The following is a 22,760-nucleotide window of genomic DNA, read 5'->3' on the forward strand; positions in this document are numbered from 1 at the left end:
ATGCTCATGGAGCGGATAGACAGTGCACATGCTCGGGATTTGCTACCGTATGTGGTTGCTGTGACGTCGGGCCAGTCACGGCAATCAATTGCAATACTGTGTACGTGCATAATTTGAACAGGACACTTGCCTGATCTGTGACTGAAACAATAAAATGCACCACCACTATGACTGAAACAAAAGGTATCTGAGGCAATCCCCTAATGATATAAAGTGTTTTTTAAACCTTTAACGACCACCGATACACCTTTTAAAGGCGGGAATTAAGGGTACTTATTCCTCAGCACCGCTTTTTAACGGCACTGAGAATTAAGGGTACAGCACCTCCCAGCGTCTTAAAATCTACTGGGAGTAGCTGAGACCCTGGAGAACATGATCAGGGCCGGTTTTACAGTCCCTGATCATGTGATCGCCGTTATTCACCAAATAACGACGATCACAAAAAAAGTACAATTTTCAATTTATTTTTCTCCTCTGATATGATCCAGCTTATCAGAAGAGAGAAATGGGGTCCCCCGAGCCCCCAATACTTCTGCCATCCCTGGACCCTTGGCCCTAGGTGTCATCTTCCTGGAAGAAAATGGCAGGTGCATGCGCAATGCGCCCGCCAAGATCTGCTGACTGGTACCCGGGAACAATAGGAAATGTTTCCTATTGCTTCATTTTGATCACTGTGATAAATGCTGTCAGAGTGATCAAATTAAAAAAAATAGTAAATCAAATCCCCCTTTGTCACCCCTTTAGTCACATAAAAATGATAAAATAAAAAAATTATATATTTTTTCCTTTCTTTGCAGTTAGGGATAGGGTTGGGGTTAGGGTTGGCTTTAGGGTTGTGATAAAGTTAGGGTTGGGGTTAGGGTTGGAGCTAGAAATGGGATTTTTTTCAAAAGTAAAAATAAGTGATGACAATGTGACTACTAGTGTCGAGCTCAAGTGCTCGCTTCTCAAGTTTGCATCCGTGGCTCGGGTATGCACCAAGTATCGCAGATCCCCGCATGTTTTTTTTGGGTGTGTCATTCGAGCACCCGCGATATTTGGTGCATACCCGAGTACCCGATACAAACTGGAGTAGCGAGTGCTCAACAATAATGGAGACATTCAATATGATAAACACAAGCCGCGGAGACACCATCACATGTTTCTCAATGCAAGCAATGACTAGCCAGGTCTTTCCCCGGGAAGGAGCAACCACCTATGCCAAAACATGGTATCCATCCACAGACAGCTGTTTCGGGGTATTGCCCCTCATCAGTGTGGAGTAGGAAACTGGCCAGTAAGAGCAATGCCTAGTAGAAGACTGTGAAAAATGAGGATGAATAAACTCATGGAGATCAACATCCAACACTGCGGAGACAACATCACATGTTTCTCAACGCAGTGATTCTAGAGCAATGCCCCCATCCCTTATGGGAAATATGTAAAACATGCAAAACACAAGCCGTGGAGACACCATCACATGTTTCTCAACGCAAGCAATGACTAGCCAGGTCTTTCCCCAGGATGGAACAACAACGGGAAGGGCAGTCTCCAATGAAGGAAACCAGTAGTAGGAAACTCGCCAGTAGGAGCAATGCCTAGTAGAAGACTGTGAAACAGTGGTTTCCTTCATTGGAGGCGGCTTGTGTTTTGCATGTTTTACATAGTTCCCATAAGGGATGGGGGCATTGCTCTAGAATCACTGCGTTGAGAAACGTGATGGTGTCTCCGCAGTGTTGGATGTTGATCTCCATCAGTTTATTCATCCTCATTTTTCACAGTCTTCTACTAGGCATTTCTACTGGCCAGTTTCCTAATCTGTAAGAGTTTCCTTTGAACTTTTCAGCTTTGTTTTTATGGACATTGGACCACAGGACTTGTTTGGTCACCACCCTTGTACATAGTTCACCATTTGCCCAGAAATGGACCATGGACATTGATGCTTGGAATTTTATCATAATAGGACTATTTTTGGAGCTTGTGGTTTTTGTAATTTTTTCCTTTCTCAAATCTTGTAACCTTCATATTGTTATACAGTGCCTACAAGTAGTATTCAACCCCCTGCAGATTTAGCAGGTTTGATAAGATGCAAATAATTTAGAGCCTTCAGACTTCACACAAGAGCAGGATTTATTAACAGATGCATAAATCTTACAAACCAAAAAGTTATGTTGCTCAGTTAAATTTTAATAAATTTTAAACATAAAAGTGTGGGTCAATTATTATTCAACCCCTAGGTTTAATATTTTGTGGAATAACCCTTGTTTGCAATTACAGCTAATAATCATCTTTTATAAGACCTGATCAGGCCGGCACAGGTCTTTGGAGTTATCTTGGCCCACTCCTCCATGCAGATCTTCTCCAAGTTATCTAGGTTCTTTGGGTGTCTCATGTGGACTTTAATCTTGAGCTCCTTCCACAAGTTTTCAATTGGGTTAAGGTCAGGAGACTGACTAGGCCACTCCAACACCTTGATTTTTTCCCTCTTGAACCAGGCCTTGGTTTTCTTGGCTGTGTGCTTTGGGTCGTTGTCTTGTTGGAAGATGAAATGATGACCCATCTTAAGATCCTTGATGGAGGAGCGGAGGTTCTTGGCCAAAATCTCCAGGTAGGCTGTGCTATCCATCTTCCCATGGATGCGGACCAGATGTCCAGGCCCCTTGGCTGAGAAACAGCCCCACAGCATGATGCTGCCACCACCATGCTTGACTGTAGGGATGGTATTCTTGGGGTCGTATGCAGTGCCATCCAGTCTCCAAACGTCACGTGTGTGGTTGGCACCAAAGATCTCGATCTTGGTCTCATCAGACCAGAGAACCTTGAACCAGTCTGTCTCAGAGTCCTCCAAGTGATCATGAGCAAACTGTAGACGAGCCTTGACATGACGCTTTGAAAGTAAAGGTACCTTACGGGCTCGTCTGGAATGGAGACCATTGCGGTGGAGTACGTTACTTGTGGTATTGACTGAAACCAATGTCCCCACTGCCATGAGATCTTCCCGGAGCTCCTTCCTTGTTGTCCTTGGGTTAGCCTTGACTCTTCGGACAAGCCTGGCCTCGGCACGGGAGGAAACTTTCAAAGGCTGTCCAGGCCGTGGAAGGCTAACAGTAGTTCCATAAGCCTTCCACTTCCAGATGATGCTCCCAACAGTGGAGACAGGTAGGCCCAACTCCTTGGAAAGGGTTTTGTACCCCTTGCCAGCCTTGTGACCCTCCACGATCTTGTCTCTGATGGCCTTGGAATGCTCCTTTGTCTTTCCCATGTTGACCATGTATGAGTGCTGTTCACAAGTTTGGGGAGGGTCTTAAATAGTCAGAAAAGGCTGGAAAAAGAGATAATTAATCCAAACATGTGAAGCTCATTGTTCTTTGTGCCTGAAATACTTCTTAATACTTTAGGGGAACCAAACAGAATTCTGGTGGTTTGAGGGGTTGAATAATAAATGACCCTCTGAATAAACTTTTCACAATTTAAAAAAAAATTACACAAAGAAATAACATTCTTTTTTGCTGCAGTGCATTTCACACTTCCAGGCTGATCTACAGTCCAAATGTCACAATGCCAAGTTAATTCCGAATGTGTAAACCCGCTAAATCTGCAGGGGGTTGAATACTACTTGTAGGCACTGTATGTTTATATGGTGTTTTATGTTTTTCATCAGCCCAGGAGTGCTGACTTGCACTAGGGGGGAATGTGGCGCGCCCAGGAGTATGGTCGCCACAGTGGCATTGCCTTCCTTCAGGGAGGGTGATGTTATGCTTGGAAGCAAGGAAGGGTCTCTCTAACAGTTAACCATGTCATGCATCACAGTTCCTACTCCAGGCCAGCAGAGGGAGCTCTGAACCAGGATTGGGGAGGAGCGCACTCTGAGGGCCAGGAGGGGAAATAGTGTGAGGAGGGCAACATGTGTAGACATGTGGAAAGAAGCTGGAGGTTGAGCTAAGGATAGAGAACTCCCAGTGAGAGTGCATGATCTGGAGCCTGGTCTCCACGGTTGTATGGATACTCAAGGTCCAGCAACAGAAACAAGAGGAGTAGGAAGCTGTAAATGCTCTATTCCCACCTAAGACTTGGAGGCACAACAGCGACCGGTGAGCCAAGAGAGATAGAGGGCTACAGCTGTCTGCCATACGAGGTAGCTCTAAGAGAAGATAAGAAGGAGGAACTTCAGTGTAACATAGTACTGGATGTACCTCAAGCCAGCACTAGGAAGGAGACTACACAACCCATCTGATAGAGAGATCCCTGATTTGCTTCCAGGCTAGCCTGCTCCTGTGCCATCTGTAATCAGGACCCTGGACTGCGTTTGCCAAGTAACGGTAAAGAAACTGCACCCTGTTGTGTCCTTGCCTCCTTCCTGCAACATCCTCAGCACTGCTACATCTCTGTGCCAAACACTGCACCTTCTTCCTAACCCTTTTAGCTACATTGCCCTGGGACTACAGCCCTGCCTGTGGAGGGCTACAACATCTAGCTGCACTACACCATCAGTCCCAGCGGATCTGCATGCAGCGTCGGCTTAACATCTCCCTTGCCGAACACCACAGGTGGTGTCACAAATCATTCATCTATAAATTTTATTACCAACTCAATCCCTTTTACATGGGCGCCCAGGGCCACGGACCGGGTCACCGCTGCTGTGACATTCCCTTCTGAGAAACCAGCCCGGTACCGAGTACCCCACGGCCCTGGGAGGGCGACCCAATGACTTTTGGGTTTTCATTGGCTGTAAGCCATAGTCATCAACATTAACAGAAATAATCCACTCTGTTTGTAATGACAGTATGTAGTATAGGAGTTTCACTTTTTGTATTGAAGAACTGAAGTAAATTAACATTTTGATGATATTCTAATTTTGTGAGAAGCACCTGTATTGTCCCATGAAGATGGAGTACTGAGAAAGATTGCACCTCCCTCCACTGCTCCAAGGATCCGCTCCTCATCCTCCCTGGTATAAATAAACACATCGGGAATATGTGAAGATATATCCATGGTCCACCAGCAATGAAAAAAATCAGACAAAATGGCTGCAATCAGTTATTCAAAAAAGTTTGCATGCTTCCAGAATTCAATATAAGTAGAGAAAAATGAAGCAGCACAACATGCAGTAAAATGCAAAAAATTCCAAAAAACTCATGGTATTAGCCTCCAGGACCAACAATCTCATAATCTGTCAGATATACAGCGTCTTCCACACAGGGCAGCCAGACCACAGACCAGGGCTTCACCAGCGCAATTCAATTCTAGAGGATGTATACCCACTGCTATCAGTGCTGTCTTCTTATTTTAGTGACCCTGGAGGTCCCTTTTCTGAAGCCCTATGCTGTACAGTCCACATACGCTTTCCAGACGCCAGCCATTTAACATTTCCACTGGCCATCCAGACTCTCTACTTTGTCCTTCTTTTGGCTACCATTGCAAGGATTTATTTATTTCAGTAAACGAGATTTTTCTGATGAAGGTCCTATGCTGGACAGAAAACGTTTAAACCTTTCTGTCTGGATGCACAAAATAAAAGTGTCTGAATATTTCACATATTGAGTGCCAAGATTTTTGCCATTTTTGATTGATGGGTTGGATACCCGACTTGAGCACCAACAACCAAACTATTCCTGAGTGCCGTGCTCTCTTTATAAGATATACAGGGTGGACCATTTATATGGATACACCTAAATAAAATCATGTTGAGGAGAACAAAAGGGATGGCACTCACCGTTCTGAAGAAGTGAATTTATTATCAGATAAAAAGCATAGGCTCGGGAGAGATGTAAGAACTGTGGACAACGGCCGTTTCACGCACCTGCGTCAGCCATTTTGGATCCAACTTTATTTTTTTCAGTGGGAAGAGGGTCATGTGACACATCAAACTTATTGAGAATTTCACAAGAAAAACAATGGGGTGCTTGGTTTTAACGTAACTTTATTCTTTCATGAGTTATTTACAAGTTTCTCTTTGTTTACAGCCATTGACATGTCGCAGAGGTTAACACGTGAGGAGCGGATAGAAATTGTGTTGATGTCTGGTGAACTCAGTACCCGGGTCATTGCAGCAGATTTCAATGCAAGACACCCTATACAAGAAAACTGTCACCATTCCCATTGTATTTAGGGGTATCCAGATAAATGGCCCACCCAAAAAAGTTTGCCTCATCACTGAACGCAATGTTCTTTGTAAACTAAGGGTCCTGTTCCAATTTTTGTTTTGCCCATTCTGCAAACTCAACGCGCCGATCTGGGTCACCAACCATTCCAATTTATTTAGGTGTATCCATATAAATGGCCCACCCTGTACAAATAAAAAAAATAAGCCGCCCTCCATTAATAAGCAAAAAGTGTGGACTTTGTCAGCCCATGTGGCGACCTTTCGACCCTATCGCAGAACCTTTCTCTTATTAATGCTCCACTGGGAAATTTAATATGCAAAAAAGTCTCTTCAGGGTGCAATAGGGCTTGAACTCTATAGCGCCACCCGTTGGAAGCAACAATCTCAGAGGAGCATTGCATGGCGAATAAAACTCCTTCCCTTGGCATGCCAGAGCCAGTATGTCACTCTATGTGTGTCACAAGCCATATCAGTTCTCATACTTTGCACTGACGAGGGCCAATAGCCAGAAACACAGTGTCAGCAAATTGAAATTCTGATTTGGATTTTATTCTAAGTCATATTGTAAGACTCGTTAAAGGGTCAAAATTGACTTGTAGGATCGCTACTACCAGTAGGTGGTGCTATACCTTTCAAGTCCTCTTCTTCTCTAAAGAGGCAATTTGCATAGAGAGAGAGGCAGCCTTCATCACCTGCATCTCGCCTCCCAGATCCATGACTCCTCCCTACATCTGCTGTCTTTTCTTCCAGTGTCTCTTTTTTTTTACCGAGTCTGTCTATTAGATGCTGTGTGTCATCATCTGTCTTCCCCATCATAACCCCCCTGCTGTCTGTCTATCCATTGTGTATGTATTAGTCGGACACATCACACTGCATCATCATCGTGCTGTAAATCCCCAGTCCCCGCTGCATCTCCCATCCTCAGTCACACAGCTGCAGTATGGAGGATGTGGATGGTCAGAGCTCAGCCAGAGCCCAGCAGATGACAGGTGATGATGTTCTTGATCATCCATTTCACCATAGCTTCATACATTGCTGATTTCTCCTGCTTGCATTGCTCATCATACAAGCCACCATTATGTAATAGCCTCTCTCCTTCATACAATGATCACATATGTTACAAGGGGATCACACAACGTCACTGCATGCACCATGTGCTGGTCGTGATAGTCGGCATCACCATGCATGGGGCATATGCTGCCATTCTCTATCATAGCCTGAGAGCTGCTGCAGAAGATGTAGTCTGAGATTTGACTTTATGCCAGATGTCAGAAATCTATGCAGCGATGCGGCTCTATATCACATGCTTTAGGTTTTATTTCTTATCGTATGATAAATGTACCACTAATGCTTTTAGATCGCGTGTATATGGCTTCTGCCGTCAGTGACTGTGGATGACCTTGTAATATGCCTTGTTACTGCAGCAGATGTCATACTGGGTTACGCAGTGACTAATAATCATATTCTAGGACTGTGCTCTATGTCGGTTCAGATTTTACCAATGCGTGAATACAAGAAGCTGGTCAGAGACGTAAGAGTCAATGTCTAATCCCTTGCTACAATAGACATGGAGCATAATGACTGCAAATCTTCTCATACACCTAAAGGATGCAATTTGGGCGGCTGCTGCTGCCACAGAGGGGCTTATGGCTGCTTACAGTCTTGGAAGAAAAGTCTGCAGTCACGCTATATGACTGCAGGATGCAGAATCGTGATGGTCTCACCCGGCTCTCAATAAAAGAGAATTGAGAGAAGTGCAGTAGTCTAGTCAGCACGTGACCGCCGGCATGCAAATCACATATGTGGATCACATGATCGCCCACTAGCACGGAGAATACAGGGGAGTCGTGACATCGGGGCATCGCACATTGTCTCCATTCAGAAGACTGCAGTCATTATGAGTGACTACAGACCTTTCCTCTGAGACCAGACAACTCCTTTAATAGAGTGTCTATACCCGGAATCAGAAAATATGAGGGCATTAGTACGACTGAATGCCAGCCGTATAACAATTACGTTGAGCACTTACCTGATCAGTTATGCAGTTTTCTAATGCTGCTTTTAATGTTTGTATATACTTACAAATACATAGTGGTGCATGTCAATAAGGTATATAAATTATATTTTTTACTTTGTGGGGAAGAAATGCTTTAATACCCAGTTATTATACCTTTTCAATCACAGCATTGTTCTCCTGCTTTTTCCATTTATATTCTTAGTTATAACTAGCTGAAGAGCCCGGCGTTGCTTGGGCATAATAACTAACTGTGGTTAGTTACAACAAATTGTAATGATTATATTGCACATAAAAACATTTCAAACTTATTACGTGAGTGTGTGTTAGTGGTACGTGTCCGAGTGTGTTAGCTGAACATGTGCGAGTGTGTGTTAGCTGAGCATGTGTGAGTGTGTGTTAGCTGCACATGTGTGAGTGTGTGTTAGTGGTACGTGTCCGAGTGTGTTAGCTGAACATGTGCGAGTGTGTGTTAGCTGAGCATGTGTGAGTGTGTGTTAGCTGCACATGTGTGAGTGTGTGTTAGTGGTACGTGTCCGAGTGTGTTAGCTGAACATGTGAGTGTGTGTTAGCTGAGCATGTGTGAGTGTGTGTTAGCTGAACGTGTGAGTGTGTGTTAGCTGAACATGTCCGAGTGTGTTAGCTGAACATGTGTGAGTGTGTGTTAGCTACGCATGTGCGAGTGTGTGTTAGCTGAACATGTGTGAGTGTGTGTTAGCTGAACGTGTGTGAGTGTGTGTTAGCTGAACGTGTGTGAGTGTGTTAGATAAACGTGTGTGAGTGTGTTAGATGAACACGTGTGTGTTAGCTGAACGTGTGAGTGTGTGTTAGCTGAACGTGTGTGAGTGTGTTAGCTGAACGTGTGTGTGTTAGCTGAACGTGTGTGTGTGTGTTAGCTGAACGTGTGAGTGTGTGTTAGCTGAGCGTGAGTGTTAGCTGAACGTGTGTGAGTGTGTTAGCTGAACGTGTGTGTGTTAGCTGAACGTGTGTGAGTGTGTGTTAGCTGAACGTGTGAGTGTGTGTTAGCTGAGCGTGTGAGTGTTAGCTGAACGTGTGTGAGTGTGTGTTAGCTGAACGTGTGTGAGTGTGTGTTAGCTGAACGTGTGTGAGTGTTAGGGTATGTGCACACAGTGCGGATTTTGCTGCGGTTCCGCAGCGTTTCTGCACCTGCGGGTCCGCAGCAGATTCTGCTGCGTTGTACAGTACCTTTAATTCGTATGGAAATAAAAAAATGCTGTGCACATGCTGTGTTTTTTTCCTCGCGGTTTTGCTGCGGTTTACAAACCGCAGCATGTCAATTGTTTGGTGCAGAAACGCTGCAGTTTTACACCTCAGGCAAAACCGCAGATAAACCGCAGGACTTTTGTCCTGCGGATTTATCTGCGGTTTTCTCTACAAAATCCGCACACCCAAAAAACTACGTGTGCACATAGCCTTAGCTGAACGTGTGTGTGTGTTAGCTGAACGTGTGTGAGTGTTAGCTGAACGTGTGTGTGTTAGAGGAACGTATGTGTGTGTGTTAGCAGAACGTGTGAGTGTGTGTTAGCTGAGCGTGTGAGTGTTAGCTGAACGTGTGTGAGTGTGTTAGCTGAATGTGTGTGTGTTAGCTGAACGTGTGTGAGTGTGTGTTAGCTGAACGTGTGAGTGTGTGTTAGCTGAGTGTGTGAGTGTTAGCTGAACGTGTGTGAGTGTGTTAGCTGAACGTGTGTGTTAGCTGAACGTGTGTGAGTGTGTGTTAGCTGAACGTGTGAGTGTGTGTTAGCTGAACGTGTGTGAGTGTGTGTTAGCGGAACGTGTGAGTGTGTGTTAGCTGAGCGTGTGAGTGTTAGCTGAACGTGTGTGAGTGTGTGTTAGCTGAACGTGTGTGAGTGTGTGTTAGCTGAACGTGTGTGAGTGTGTTAGATGAACACGTGTGTGTTAGCTGAACGTGTGAGTGTGTGTTAGCTGAACGTGTGTGAGTGTTAGGGTATGTGCACACAGTGCGGATTTTGCTGCGGTTCCGCAGTGTTTCTGCACCTGCGGGTCCGCAGCAGATTCTGCTGCGTTGTACAGTACCTTTAATTCTTATGGAAATAAAAAAATGCTGTGCACATGCTGTGTTTTTTCCTCGCGGTTTTGCTGCGGTTTACAAACCGCAGCATGTCAATTGTTTGGTGCAGAAACGCTGCAGTTTTACACCTCATCCATTATGAGGTGTAAAACCGCAGGGCAAAACCGCAGATAAACCGCAGGACTTTTGTCCTGCGGATTTATCTGCGGTTTTCTCTACAAAATCCGCACACCCAAAAAACTACGTGTGCACATAGCCTTAGCTGAACGTGTGTGTGTGTTAGCTGAACGTGTGTGAGTGTTAGCTGAACGTGTGTGTGTTAGCTGAACGTGTGAGTGTGTGTTAGCTGAGCGTGTGAGTGTTAGCTGAACGTGTGTGAGTGTGTGTTAGCTGAACGTGTGAGTGTGTGTTAGCTGAGCGTGTGAGTGTTAGCTGAACGTGTGTGAGTGTGTGTTAGCTGAACGTGTGAGTGTGTGTTAGCTGAGCGTGTGAGTGTTAGCTGAACGTGTGTGAGTGTGTGTTAGCTGAACGTGTGAGTGTGTGTTAGCTGAGCGTGTGAGTGTTAGCTGAACGTGTGTGAGTGTGTTAGCTGAACGTGTGTGTGTTAGCTGAACGTGTGTGTGTGTTAGCTGAACGTGTGAGTGTGTGTTAGCTGAGCGTGTGAGTGTTAGCTGAACGTGTGTGAGTGTGTTAGCTGAACGAGTGTGTGTTAGCTGAACGTGTGTGTTTTAGCTGAACGTGTGAGTGTGTGTTAGATGAACATGTGTGAGTGTTAGCTGAACGTGTGTGAGTGTTAGCTGAACGTGTGTGAGTGTTAGCTAAATGTGTGTGTTAGCTGAACGTATGTGTGTTAGCTGAACGTGTGTTAAAACAAATTATAATGATTGTATTGCACATAAAAACATTTCAAACTTAATTGGACAATTACGTGAGTGTGTGTTAGTGGTACGTGTCCGAGTGTGTTAGCTGCGCATGTGCGAGTGTGTGTTAGCTGAACATGTGTGAGTGTGTGTTAGCTGAACATGTGTGAGTGTGTGTTAGCTGAACGTGTGTGAGTGTGTGTTAGCTGAACGTGTGTGAGTGTGTTAGCTGAACGTGTGTGAGTGTGTTAGCTGAACGTGTGTGAGTGTTAGCTGAACGTGTGTGTTAGCTGAATGTGTGAGTATTTTAGCTGAACGTGTGTGAGTGTTAGCTGAACATGTGTGTGTGTTAGCTGAACGTGTGTGTGTTAGCTGAACGTGTGTGTGCTAGCTGAACGTGTGAGTGTGTGTTAACTGAACTTGTGTTAGCTGAACGTGTGAGTGTTAGCTGAACGTGTGAGTGTTAGCTGAACGTGTGTGTGTTAGCTGAACGTGTGAGTGTTAGCTGAACGTGTGTGTGTTAACTGAACATGTGTGAGTGTGTTAGCTGAACGAGTGTGTGTTAGCTGAACGTGTGTGTTTTAGCTGAACGTGTGAGTGTGTGTTAGCTGAACGTGTGTGAGTGTTAGCTGAACGTGTGTGTTAGCTGAACGTGTGTGAGTGTTAGCTGAACGTGTGTGTGTGTTAGCTGAACGTATGTATGTGTTAGCTGAACGTATGTGTGCTAGCTGAACGTGTGTGTGTTAGCTAAACGTGTGTGCGTGTGTGTTAGCTGAACGTGTGTGAGTGTATGTTAGCTGAACGTGTGAGTAGCCACCAGACACGATACACAGGGGGAGGGGGAGGCGGGCATGACACTGGAAGGGAGGGAGTGACATAAGGATGAAGTTGGGGAAAAAGGAAGGGGGGGAATGGGGGAGGCTGACAAAAGGTGAGCCAGTGGGTATGGGCCGAGGATAGGGAGGAAATGATATGGGCAGAGGTGGGGTTCCAGGGACAAAAAAATAGAGCAAGGGGCGATTTGCCCTCTTTGGCCACAGACCTCTGGACAGCAAGACACAGTAAGAAAACCCGCTGATACTCCCCTCCTTATACAAAGGCCCCACTCTGTTCCTTACCGGTATGGACGTGCTTCTAGGCAGGCTGCAGGCAGTAGCCAGGGATTGCCCCGGAATTTTAAACGGTGGCGCGGGTAGCGAGGTCATTCAGCCGGCCGCTCGGAGGTCGGGAGCAAGGGCCCATAGGAAGCAGGGTCCAAAAGAAGAAAGGCCGCAGTGTCTCCAGCGGTGAGCGGCGCTTTGCAGGAGCAGGGTCCGTCAGGTAGAATGCTTCCCACAGATGCTGCACGCGCCTTCGGCAAGCGCAGCGAACCCCCCACCAAGCAGAAGAATTGTGGGTCCCGGGTGGCGCCATCTTACTTCCGGGGTCCTGTACAAAGGACCCAAGAAGACGAGCTTCCAGATGAGGTGCCTTCGGAAAAGGAGGCAGGAGGGGGGTGGGCTAAAGAATTGACTGAGACATCTCACTTCCGGTGTCCTTTACAAAGGCCCCAGTAAGACAGGTCGTCCGGTGAGGAGCCTTTTAGGAAATTAAAAAGAGTAGGAATGCCTGTAGAGCAAAAAAAGGGGATAGAAAGGTCCAGTAGGCCTTCCAACAGTACTAGGCCCCCAGATAGTCTATCACTAGAGATGCCTGTGCGGGCACAGCGGCACGGAAGAAGCCCCTCCAGAGACCATCCAGTCCCGGGTCATGTTAGAAGGAACAGGCCCCGGTTGAGGAGGGATTCGATAACACGGCGGGATGAGAGCCAAGGTTCCGGGAGAGAGACTGCAACCATGCCCCCCATTGCAACTGTAGAGGGTCAGTTGCCATCATGGCGATCATGGGGGTGCTTCGGACATCAGAGCGGCAGAGGCACAGAGCATGCACATCAGTTCCGGCAATCAACAGAGGGACGGGCGTTCAGGGATTTTGAGAGAGGTTTGACAAGAACCCCTTTACGGCTGACCCAGGACCAATTTGAGGAGGAGGACGACGTGGAGGATTCCAGAACCACAGCGGCCGGTGGGATGACGACTCCCAGGCGGCCTGGTAATTTTGATTCCATGTTTTGTATGTCTCTTTTTGCAGGTCCATCACAAGGGGGTGGGGGTTATCAGGGATCCCTGGGAGGAAATTTATGTCCCAATGCATTAACCCCAGAGTCACCCAGCAATGAGTTAAAAACATTGATATCAAGCTTAAAAAAGAGTGTAGACCGCTTCAAGTGGTCTGGACCAGCACATATATCCGCCTGGACTAGTCCCTACACTCCTCTAAGGAGGAGCGTAAGTGAGGGAGCAATATTCGTGTCTGAAATTATGTCGGCTGGGGACAGAGAAAGTGCTCATTTAGATGACAGTGCGCGGGGGGAGTTCTATATTTGTTTCTCGGGTCCGATAGGTGCTCATCTTAAAAATGAAGTTAAGGAAAAAATTTGGAAAGATGAGTGAATCATAGAATCATAGAATCGTAGAGTTGGAAGGGACCTCCTGGGCCATCTGGTCCAACCCCCTGCTCAAAGCAGGATTCGCTAAATCATCCCAGTCAGATGTCTGTCCAGCCTCTGTTTGAAGACTTCCATTGAAGGAGAACTCACCACTTCTCGTGGCAGCTTGTTCCACTCATTGATCACTCTAACTGTCAAAAAGTTTTTTCTAATATCTAATCTGTGTCTCCTCCCATTCAGTTTCATCCCATTGCTTCTAGTCTTTCCTTGTGCAAAAGAGAATAAAGTTGATCCTTCTACAATGTGACAGCCCTTTAGATATTTGTAGACAGCTATTAAGTCTCCTCTCAGTCTTCTCTTTTGCAAACTAAACATTCCCAAATCCTGCAACCTTTCCTCATAAGACAGGGTTTGCAGACCGGTCACCATTCTGATCGCTCTTTTCTGAACTTGCTCCAGTTTGTTGATGTCTTTTTTAAAATGTGGTGCCCAAAACTGGACACAATATTCCAGATGAGGTCTGACCAAAGAGGAGTAGAGGGAAATAATGACTTCACGTGATCTAGACTGTATGCTTCTGTTAATACATCCTAGAATTGCATTTGCCTTTTTTGCTGCTGCATCACACTGTTGATTCATATTCAGTCTGTGATCTATTAGTATACCCAAGTCTTTTTCACATGTGCTGTCACTTAGCCCTATTCCTCCCATTCTATATATGCTTTTTTCATTTTTATTGCCCAGATGTAGTACTTTGCATTTCTCCCTGTTAAAAACCATTCTGTTAGTTGCTGCCCACTTCTCCAGTTTATTTAAATCTTTTTGAATCCTCTCTCTTCTCTAGTATTAGCTATCCCTCCTAGCTTTGTGTCATCAGCAAATTTAATCAGTTTACCCTCAATTCCTTCATCTAAATCGTTGATAAAGATGTTGAACAATACAGGGCCCAGGACAGAGCCCTGTGGTACCCCACTTGAGACATTCTTCCAACTGGATGTGCAGCCATTTACGACCACTCTTTGGGTCCGATCACTAAGCCAGTTATGAATCCACCTAACAGTTGCCTTGTCCATTCCATACTTAGTCATTTTTTCAATAAAAATATCTTTTCATTATTGCCAATGGATAAGTTTAGTTGTGAAAAGTTAGGAAAGGAAGGAAGTAAAAAGGATGAGGAGGAAAGGTGATGAGGTCAGATGATACTGCAGACGTTCATAAATTGGTTACAAGCCTTTGCGATCTTAGCCAGCATCATAGAGGAAAAAGCCTCAGAAAACTGCTCGCAATTGTTTTGCTACATGGACTCCATTGGGTAAGCTTAGAGGTTGCGATATGACTAGCAATTTCATCAGCGTAAGGCCATTCGCCCGTCAATTGGATGGGATCAGAAAGATATTGGCCTCTGGCTTAAGTTTATGGCCCCTAACAATAGGTATGGGAACCCTTTTGATTGGTGGGCTGGTAATGCCAGCCATGCAGGGTATAGTTCAGGAAGTCAGGTGTCAGGAAGCTTTCAGGGTCGGGCTGTCAAACAGAAATCTGGCCTGTGTTGGCAGTTCAATGAAAGCCAATGCAGGTTTGGCCCAGGTTGCAAATTCAAACACGTGTGTTCTATTTGCAGTGGGACACCACATGGAGCCATCAAATGTCTCAGAATGAACAGTGGTAGGGCAAGAGGAGCCAGCTATGGTCAAGGGCCAAATACTAATCAGACTTCATGCGATGCTTTCTTATCTAAATAGGTACCCGGATAGGCACGAAGCTGACCTATAACCAGAGGCTTCAGAGACGGTTTCATTATCCCCTCCCTGACATTCCAAACACAAAGAAAGTTAAAAAAATCTAAGTTTAGCTTATCAGCATCCTGGAGTGGTTAAACAAAAATTAAGAAAAGAAGTGCTGATGGGCCGAATGGCGGGTCCATTTAAGTCCCCGCCTGTTCCGGATTTGGTGGTTTCTTCTTTGGGTATCATGTCAAAGAAAGAATCAAATAAGTACCGAATAATTCACCACCTGTCTTACCCTCGGGGTGAGTCCGTCAATGATGGCATTGATCTGGGTTTAAGTTCAGTCGCATACGCATCTTTCGATGAGGCAGCGCAGTGGGTGAGAAAATGCGGAAAGGGAGCTCTGATGGCAAAAACAGACATGGAATCAGCCTTTCGGTTATTGCTCGTTCACCCAGTTAGCCAGCGTTTGCTCAGTTACTATTAGGAAGGAGAGTATTTTGTTGACAGGTGCTTACCTATGGGCTGCTCTTTGTCTTGTTCATTGTTTGAGGCTTTTAGTACCTTTCTCGAATGGGTTGCAAAGGACATCACAGGTCTGGGCTCTTTAATCCATTATCTGGATGATTTTTGGTGTGTAGCCCCCCCCCAATCGCATGTGTGTGATACCATTTTAAAGAGCCTGGAGTGGGTTGCAATAGAATTTGGGGTCCCGTTAGCTCCTGAAAAACCGGTCCGGCCAACATCTTGTATTTCCTTACTGGGTATTGTGATCGATACAGTTCAATGGGAATGTCGGCTTCCAGACGATAAGTTGACAGCATTAAAAGCAGAAATAGGTAGGGCATTGAAGCTTAAAAAACTGAGGCTACGGGAGGTTCAGTCCTTGCTAGGCAGCATAAATTTTGCGTGCCGGGTCATGCCTATGGACAGAGTTTTTTCAAGGAGATTAGCAGGCGCAACGGCAGGAATTAAATCGCCTCATCATTATGTTTGGTTATCGGCTGAAAATAAAGTGGATCTGGCAGTTTGGAGCTCATTCTTAGAAAAGTATAATGGCCAATCCTTGATGATGGAAGGATTATGTTGCAATTCGGACATTGATTTATACACAGACGTAGCAGGCAGTTTTGGAGCTTACTTTCAGGGACAAAGGTATGCGGACAAATGGCCAAACGAATGGGTTCGGTCGGGGCTGGTCAGGAACATAGCTTTACTGGAGATTTTCCCTATCTTAATAACAGTGACATTATGGAAAAGACGGCTAGAAAACAAAAAGTTTCGATTCAGATGTGATAACATGGGCGTGGTTATGGCCATAAATAATATCACCGCATCTTCCCCACCAGTGGTTAGAGTGTTGCGCCAGTTGGTGTTAGAGTGCTTGTCCATCAATGCTCATTTCACCGCATCACATGTCCCTGAGGAATATAACTCAATAGCTGATGCACTTTCTCGTTTCCAGTGGGAGCGGTTTCGGGCGTTGGCTCCAGACGCAGAAGGGCCTATTCTGCCCTCCTGGACTCTGGAGTGTGGCATCAGGGCTGCCGAGCCACTGATCAAGTCATCATTAGCGGGTAGCACTTGGGCAGCTTATATACGGACATGGCAGTTGTGGGAGCAATGGTTAGGACGAGGGAAGGAACACTTGACAGAAGGGGAGCAGATAGGGGTGTTATTGATGGGAATTAGACAAGCTTCAGATGGTAAGTGGTCTACAGCAAAGATAAATCAATTAATTTCAGGGTTAGTGTTTGGGTTTAAAATCAGGAATAGAACAGATTTGACAAATAATTTTTTAGTCAAACAGGAGCTTAAGGGTTTTCGGAAAGGAAAAAGTCAGAGGGATAGCAGGGGGCCAGTGTCATTTGAGTTATTGGAGAATTTAGGCTTACAATTAAAGGCAATTTGCAGGTCACGTTTCGAGATAGGGTTGTTTAGATTGACGTTTTAATTGGCATTTTTCGGGGCAATGAGACTAGGGGTACTGGTAGCACCGAGAAGAACCAAGATAGGGCATTTTATCAGAAGACATCATGGAGACTCACAAGGGGATAGAATTTTGGATCAGGAAGTCAAAAACCGACCAGATGGGAAAAGGAAAAAGGGTACTGTTAGGAAGGGTGAAAGGTTCTGTCATGTGCCCTCTGCAATGTTTTGAGGTATTTATGGCCTTTAGGCCGCAGCAGGGTGGAGCATTGTTATGTCATGAGGACGGGTCGTTCTTGTCTAGGTATCAGTTCATCAAGGTCTTTCGGAAGTGCTTGGTGGGGCTGGCATTGAACCGTGCTTTTATGCGGGCCATTCTTTTCACATTGGAGGTGGCAGTGGGAGGTTGGAACTCAGAAATTTTAAAAAGAATTGGTCGGTGGGACTCACAAGGATACAGGTCCTACGTACGACCTCATGGATATGAGGGAGCCAACCCTTCTAGCAACTAAAATGTCCACTAACTTATGTTTGTTTTGTTACAGGAAAAGTTCCAACTCTAATCTGAATTCTGGGACATTCTTACGTTCATTGGGGGCACGGCAAGCAGACAGACGGACTGACGGGAGACAGTTGAGTTTTACCAAGGAAGTGGTGTTAAGTGGCTTGGGTATAGGGGTTTGGTTTGGAACCGGGTACTCCACGAATTTCATCGGGCGGTCTACCTCCATGGAGCCCCAGATATATTAGTCTTGCATGTGGGGGGCAACGATCTGGCAACATGCTCAGGAAAGGGTTTGACTAGCAACATAAAAAAGGATCCACACCACTTTCATATTTGGAAATGTCACTCTTAGCTGCCTTAGCAGCTAAGAGTGACATTCCCAAATATGAAAGTGGTGTGGTCTGACATTGTACCTAGGAAATGTTTGCGTGGGGCACGGTCAGTTCAAAGCATCAACAAGGCCCGCATTAAGGTCAACAAAGCTGTGTCCAAATTTGTTGTGTGGAATGGGGGAGTAGCAGTACGCCACACAGGTCTAGACTTTATGGAAAAGGATTTTTGGTTGGCAGATGGGGTACATTTAAATGCAGTGGGGATGGATTTGTGGATTATGGGCTTGCAGGAAGGGATACAAAGGGCCACAGCATAGCTGGTTGGTGGGGTCTTGAGCACTTGATGGAGCAAGGTGCTCTCTGCGTGGCATTGGTGGGTCCTCAAAGTTGGTTTAAAATTTGGAAGAGGAGATTCTTGCATTACATTGATCCCCTTCCTTGGATGTTATGTCTGGGTGATGGTCTGGCGAAACTTGGGCGATACCCGGCGATGGAAGTTGGTATCACATTGTGATGAGATTTGGGGTACCTGGCAATGGAAGCCGGGTGCACGTTAACGGTGTGAGATTTGGGGTAACCTCTTCCCACGGTTCACGGTGCTTCCGAGAGGAAAATAAAACGTGGCCGGGAGTTAGGCTGTGGGGAAGGGGCAATGCCATGGTAAATCACCAGATTTTGGTAACTTCGAGGACCTCACCAAGTGTCTTTAAATAATTAATAAATTGGCTACTGTGGCCGTTATAATCGAAAACTAATGGTTGTGGCTTGTTCTTTGTTCTGGGAGTAGGCGTGAGGTTGGGGGGGAGTGGTGGAAGTCACAGAAATTCGACCACTGTGAGTTCTCCTTCAATGGAAGTCTTCAAACAGAGGCTGGACAGACATGTGACTGGGATGATTTAGCGATTCCTGCTTTGAGCAGGGGGTTGGACCAGATGGCCCAGGAGGTCCTTTCCAACTCTACGATTCTATGATTCTATGAGTCATGTGTTAGCTAAACGTGTGTGTGTTAGCTGAACGTGTGTGTGTGTTAGCTGAACGTATGTACATGTGTTAGCTGAACGTGTGTGTTAGCTGAATGTGTGTAAATGTGTTAGCTGTACTTGTGTGTTAGCTGAATGTGTGTGAGTGTGTTAGCTGAACGTGTGTATTAGCTGTACATGTGTGTGTTAGCTGAACATGTGTGTATTGTACACGTTTACCTAGCTTTATTATAAGTTATATTTTACCGCCGTCACTCACCTACTGCATAATAACTGAGAGTGAGACTGCTGGGATTGTGTACACTTATTGGGGTCTTCAACCCTGTATGCTCCTTCAGTGTCTGTTTACTAATTATTATATTACTATAGATTATATCCTGTATTATCATCCCCCCTGTGCAGTGTGAGCCCCCTGTGTATTATGAGACACCCCCACCCCTGTGCAGTGACACCCCTATGCAGTGTGAGAATTCTTGTGAATTGTGAGACCCCGTGTATCGTGAGCACCCTTCCCCTTGCAGTGTGAGACCCCTATGTACTGTGAGCACCCCTTTCCTTGCAGTGAGACCCCCTTTGTAATGTGAGACCCCTGTGTATTGTGAGACTCCTTGTGTATTGTGAGTCCCCCTCCCCTTGCAGAGTGAGCACCCCTCCCCTTGCAGTGTGAGACCCCCCTGTATATTGTGAGCACCACTTCCCTTACAGTGTAAGACCCCGTATATTGTGAGACCCCCCTGTGCACTCTGAGCCCCCTTGTGTATTGTGAGCACCCTTCCCTTGCAGTGTGAGAACCCCTCCCCTTGCAGTGTGAAACCCCAGGTTTTGTGAGCACCCCTTCCCTTGCAGTGTGAGACCCCCCGTGTATTGAGAGACCCCGTGCAGTGTGAGCACCCTTGTGTATTGTGAGCACCCTCCGCCTTCTGTATTGTGAAACCCCCCCGTGTATTGTGAGCCCCCCTGTGCAGTGTGAGCTCAGTCTAAATGCCAGCCATGACAGGGCTGTGACAGGCTGGGGACAGTGAAGTCATGTGGGGACGCGGGGAAGTCTGTTTGGTGAGAGGGGGAGGACTCGGAGGAGTGGTCTGCGCTCCCCTCCTGTCCGCGGCTGCTGCCTTCTCCCTCAGAGATCCCGTGGCCTCCTGTGCAATGATTACCTGCTCCTGGCTCCTGCACTGTCCTCCTCCGCCGCACCAAATCCTCCATTCCTCTGTCAACTGTCACCCGCATTCCCCTCAGTCAGTCCTTCCCCCTTCCAACCCACCACTGCTCTCCATTGGCTATGTGTGGAGTGTGCGTGGCTTGATACATACACACACACACTCATCTTTATACAAGTGCTTGAAAATTACCAAATTTTGCTCAAAGTGTCAATATCTTGTGTGGCCACTATTTGTCATGATCCAGTTTTGGATCTGACAGTTTAAATGGATAAGTTGAACTTTTTTCCTTTGGTAAGGTGTCAAAGTGACGTGATTGCCCCCGGTGGCCATTAGAATTACTACACATGGTGTTTCATTCTAAGTTGCCCGGTGGTGGTTAGTGGTATCGCACGTTAGTTTAGGTTTAATATGCACGTAATTAGTATTCAGGTGTGACGCTCTATAAAAGTGTGTCAGGTGGGTTTAATCACTGCTGGTGATATTGTGTCATTTTGAAAGCAAGCCTGGGTGAAGATGGAGCTGAACATGAGTCCTGCGCAGCCCAGCCAGAGGGGACGAGTGGCAGCTATGTGGTCTGCAAGAAGGGCTGGAATGGCGTGGAGGAGTCGCAGTTTATGGTGTCAGCAGGAGGTGCTTGCATGGCTTGGTGGAGTGGCGACTATGAAGAGAGTTGCCCTCGGCATGCTCGACTTGGTTGCTGAGAGCTGGACTCAAGCTTGCTTAAATTCTTGGCAGAGGCTGACTCATCTTTGGGATTCTGTTACTGGACTACTACAATTGGTGGTGGACTCTGCTCCAAGGCTGCACTGTGGTGAAGGATCCGGGATGGTGATGGATCCGGGTGGAGGAGAAGACGCACGCAGGTGGTGGGGCTCTGTTGCAGGAGCATAAGCACAGAGCATAAAGATAAGTGGTGTCCCCCTGTATTGTCTTCTTTCCTTTTGTGTCTCTAGTGCAGTGGTGGGATTAGTCTCTGCACCGACCAATTCCCTAATGAGGGATTAGGGTCAGGGTGAGCAAGGGTTTTAAGGTACGCGTGCGGCGCCCGGTGCGGAGCCGGCATAGGGAACGTTAGGAGTGCAGGGACACTGGCTCAGGGGAGCTCAGGAGGTCTCCACTTCCCTATTCCCTATTGCAGGGCCCACCATTGTTAATGTTACCCAGGTCCCCCTTATTATTTAAATTTGCCTTACTGGAGGCGGGGTTTCCAGAATGTATGTATAACGTGTAATACCTAAATTCGCCAGTTGGAGGCGGCGTATCCAGCTGCACGTTTTATTATTTAAATTCGCCCCACTGGAGGCGCTGTATCCAGGGTCACGTTGTCGTATGGGTTCGCCTTGCGGTACCCGCTGCGTCCAGAGACACGTGACCCTGACACTATTCTTTTCAAGCAATGCCTTAACTCTTTTGGGCATGGAGTTCACTGGAATCTTCTTTCACATCCTCCAGAGCAGGTGGATGTTGGAGGCCTTGTGTTCCTCACCTTCCACTGGAGGATGCCCCACAGATGCCTATTAGGATTTAGGTCTGGAGACATGCTTGCCAGGCCAGCACCTTTACCCTCAGTTTCTTTAGCAAGACAGTGGTGGTCTTGGAGGTGTATTTGGGGTTGTTATGATGTTGGAATACTACCCTGCAGTCCAGTTTCCAAAGGAAAGGGATCATGTTCTGTTTCAATATGTCACAGTACTTGTTGGCATTTATGGTTCCCCCAATGAACTGTAGCTCCCACAAATGGCAGCATTCATGCAGCCCAAAACCATGACACTCCCACCACTATGCTTGACTGAGGTAGGACGTACTTATCTTTGTACTCCTCACCTGTTTGCCGCCACACACGCTTAACACCATCTGAACCAAATATGTTTAACTTGGTTTCATCAGACCACAGGACATTATTTCAGTAATCCATGTACTTAGTCTTTTTTTCTCAGCAAACTGTTTGTGGGCTTTCCTATGCATTATGTTTAGAAGCGCTTCCTTCTGGGACAACAGCCATGCAGACCAATTTGATGCAGAATGCGGCGTATGGTCTGAGCACTGACAGGCTGACCCTCCACCCCTTCAAACTCTGCAACAATACTGGCAGCACTTATACATCTACAGTATTTTGAAAAGAAAACCTCTGAATATGATGCTGAGTACGTGCACTCAACTTCTTTGATCGACCACAGCGAGGCCAGTTCTGAGTGGAACCTATCTTGTTAAACCCCTGTATGGTCTAGGCCACCGTTCTGCAGCTCAGTTTCAGGGTGTCGGCAATCTTCTTATAGCTTAGGCCATCTTTATGTAGAGAAGCAATTCTTTTTTTCATATCCTCAGAGAGTTATTTGCCATGAAGAGCCATATTGAACTGTAAGTGACCAGTATGAGAGAGTGTGACAACGATAACACCACATTTAACACACCTGCTCAACATTCACACCTGAGACCTTGTAACTAGAGTTGAGCGACTTTTGGTTTTTTAGGGTCGCGTTTCGTTTCGTGAAACCCGACTTTTCCAAAAGTCGGGTCGAGCAAGATCGTCCGATTATAGGGAAAAGTCGGGGTCGTCCCGAAACACGAAACCCAATGTAAGTCAATGGGGAATAAAAGTCGGCAGTGAGAGGAGGACAGGAAACACACCTACA

At 46.2% G+C, this 22,760-nt stretch overlaps 1 protein-coding gene across 4 annotated transcripts in view; it reads left to right on the forward strand.

Annotated features, from left to right (window-relative positions):
- The first annotated feature begins 6,756 nt into the window (after positions 1-6,756).
- CCDC136 (coiled-coil domain containing 136) overlaps positions 6,757-22,760 on the forward strand; it is a 291,047-nt gene continuing 275,043 nt past the window's right edge. For all 4 annotated transcript variants that reach the window (XR_012232949.1, XM_073579215.1, XM_073579213.1 and 1 more), the window contains exon 1: positions 6,757-7,071. Coding sequence is in view for 3 of the 4 variants with exons in the window: in XM_073579215.1 (XP_073435316.1) it covers positions 7,023-7,071 (49 nt within the window). In the remaining variant the exon portion in view is untranslated. The remainder of the gene's footprint in view (positions 7,072-22,760) is intronic.

The sequence above is a fragment of the Dendrobates tinctorius genome, unplaced genomic scaffold (genome assembly GCF_039654945.1).
Source record: "Dendrobates tinctorius isolate UK_male_01 unplaced genomic scaffold, ASM3965494v1 ptg000062l, whole genome shotgun sequence".
NCBI classification, from domain to species: Eukaryota; Metazoa; Chordata; class Amphibia; order Anura; family Dendrobatidae; genus Dendrobates; species Dendrobates tinctorius.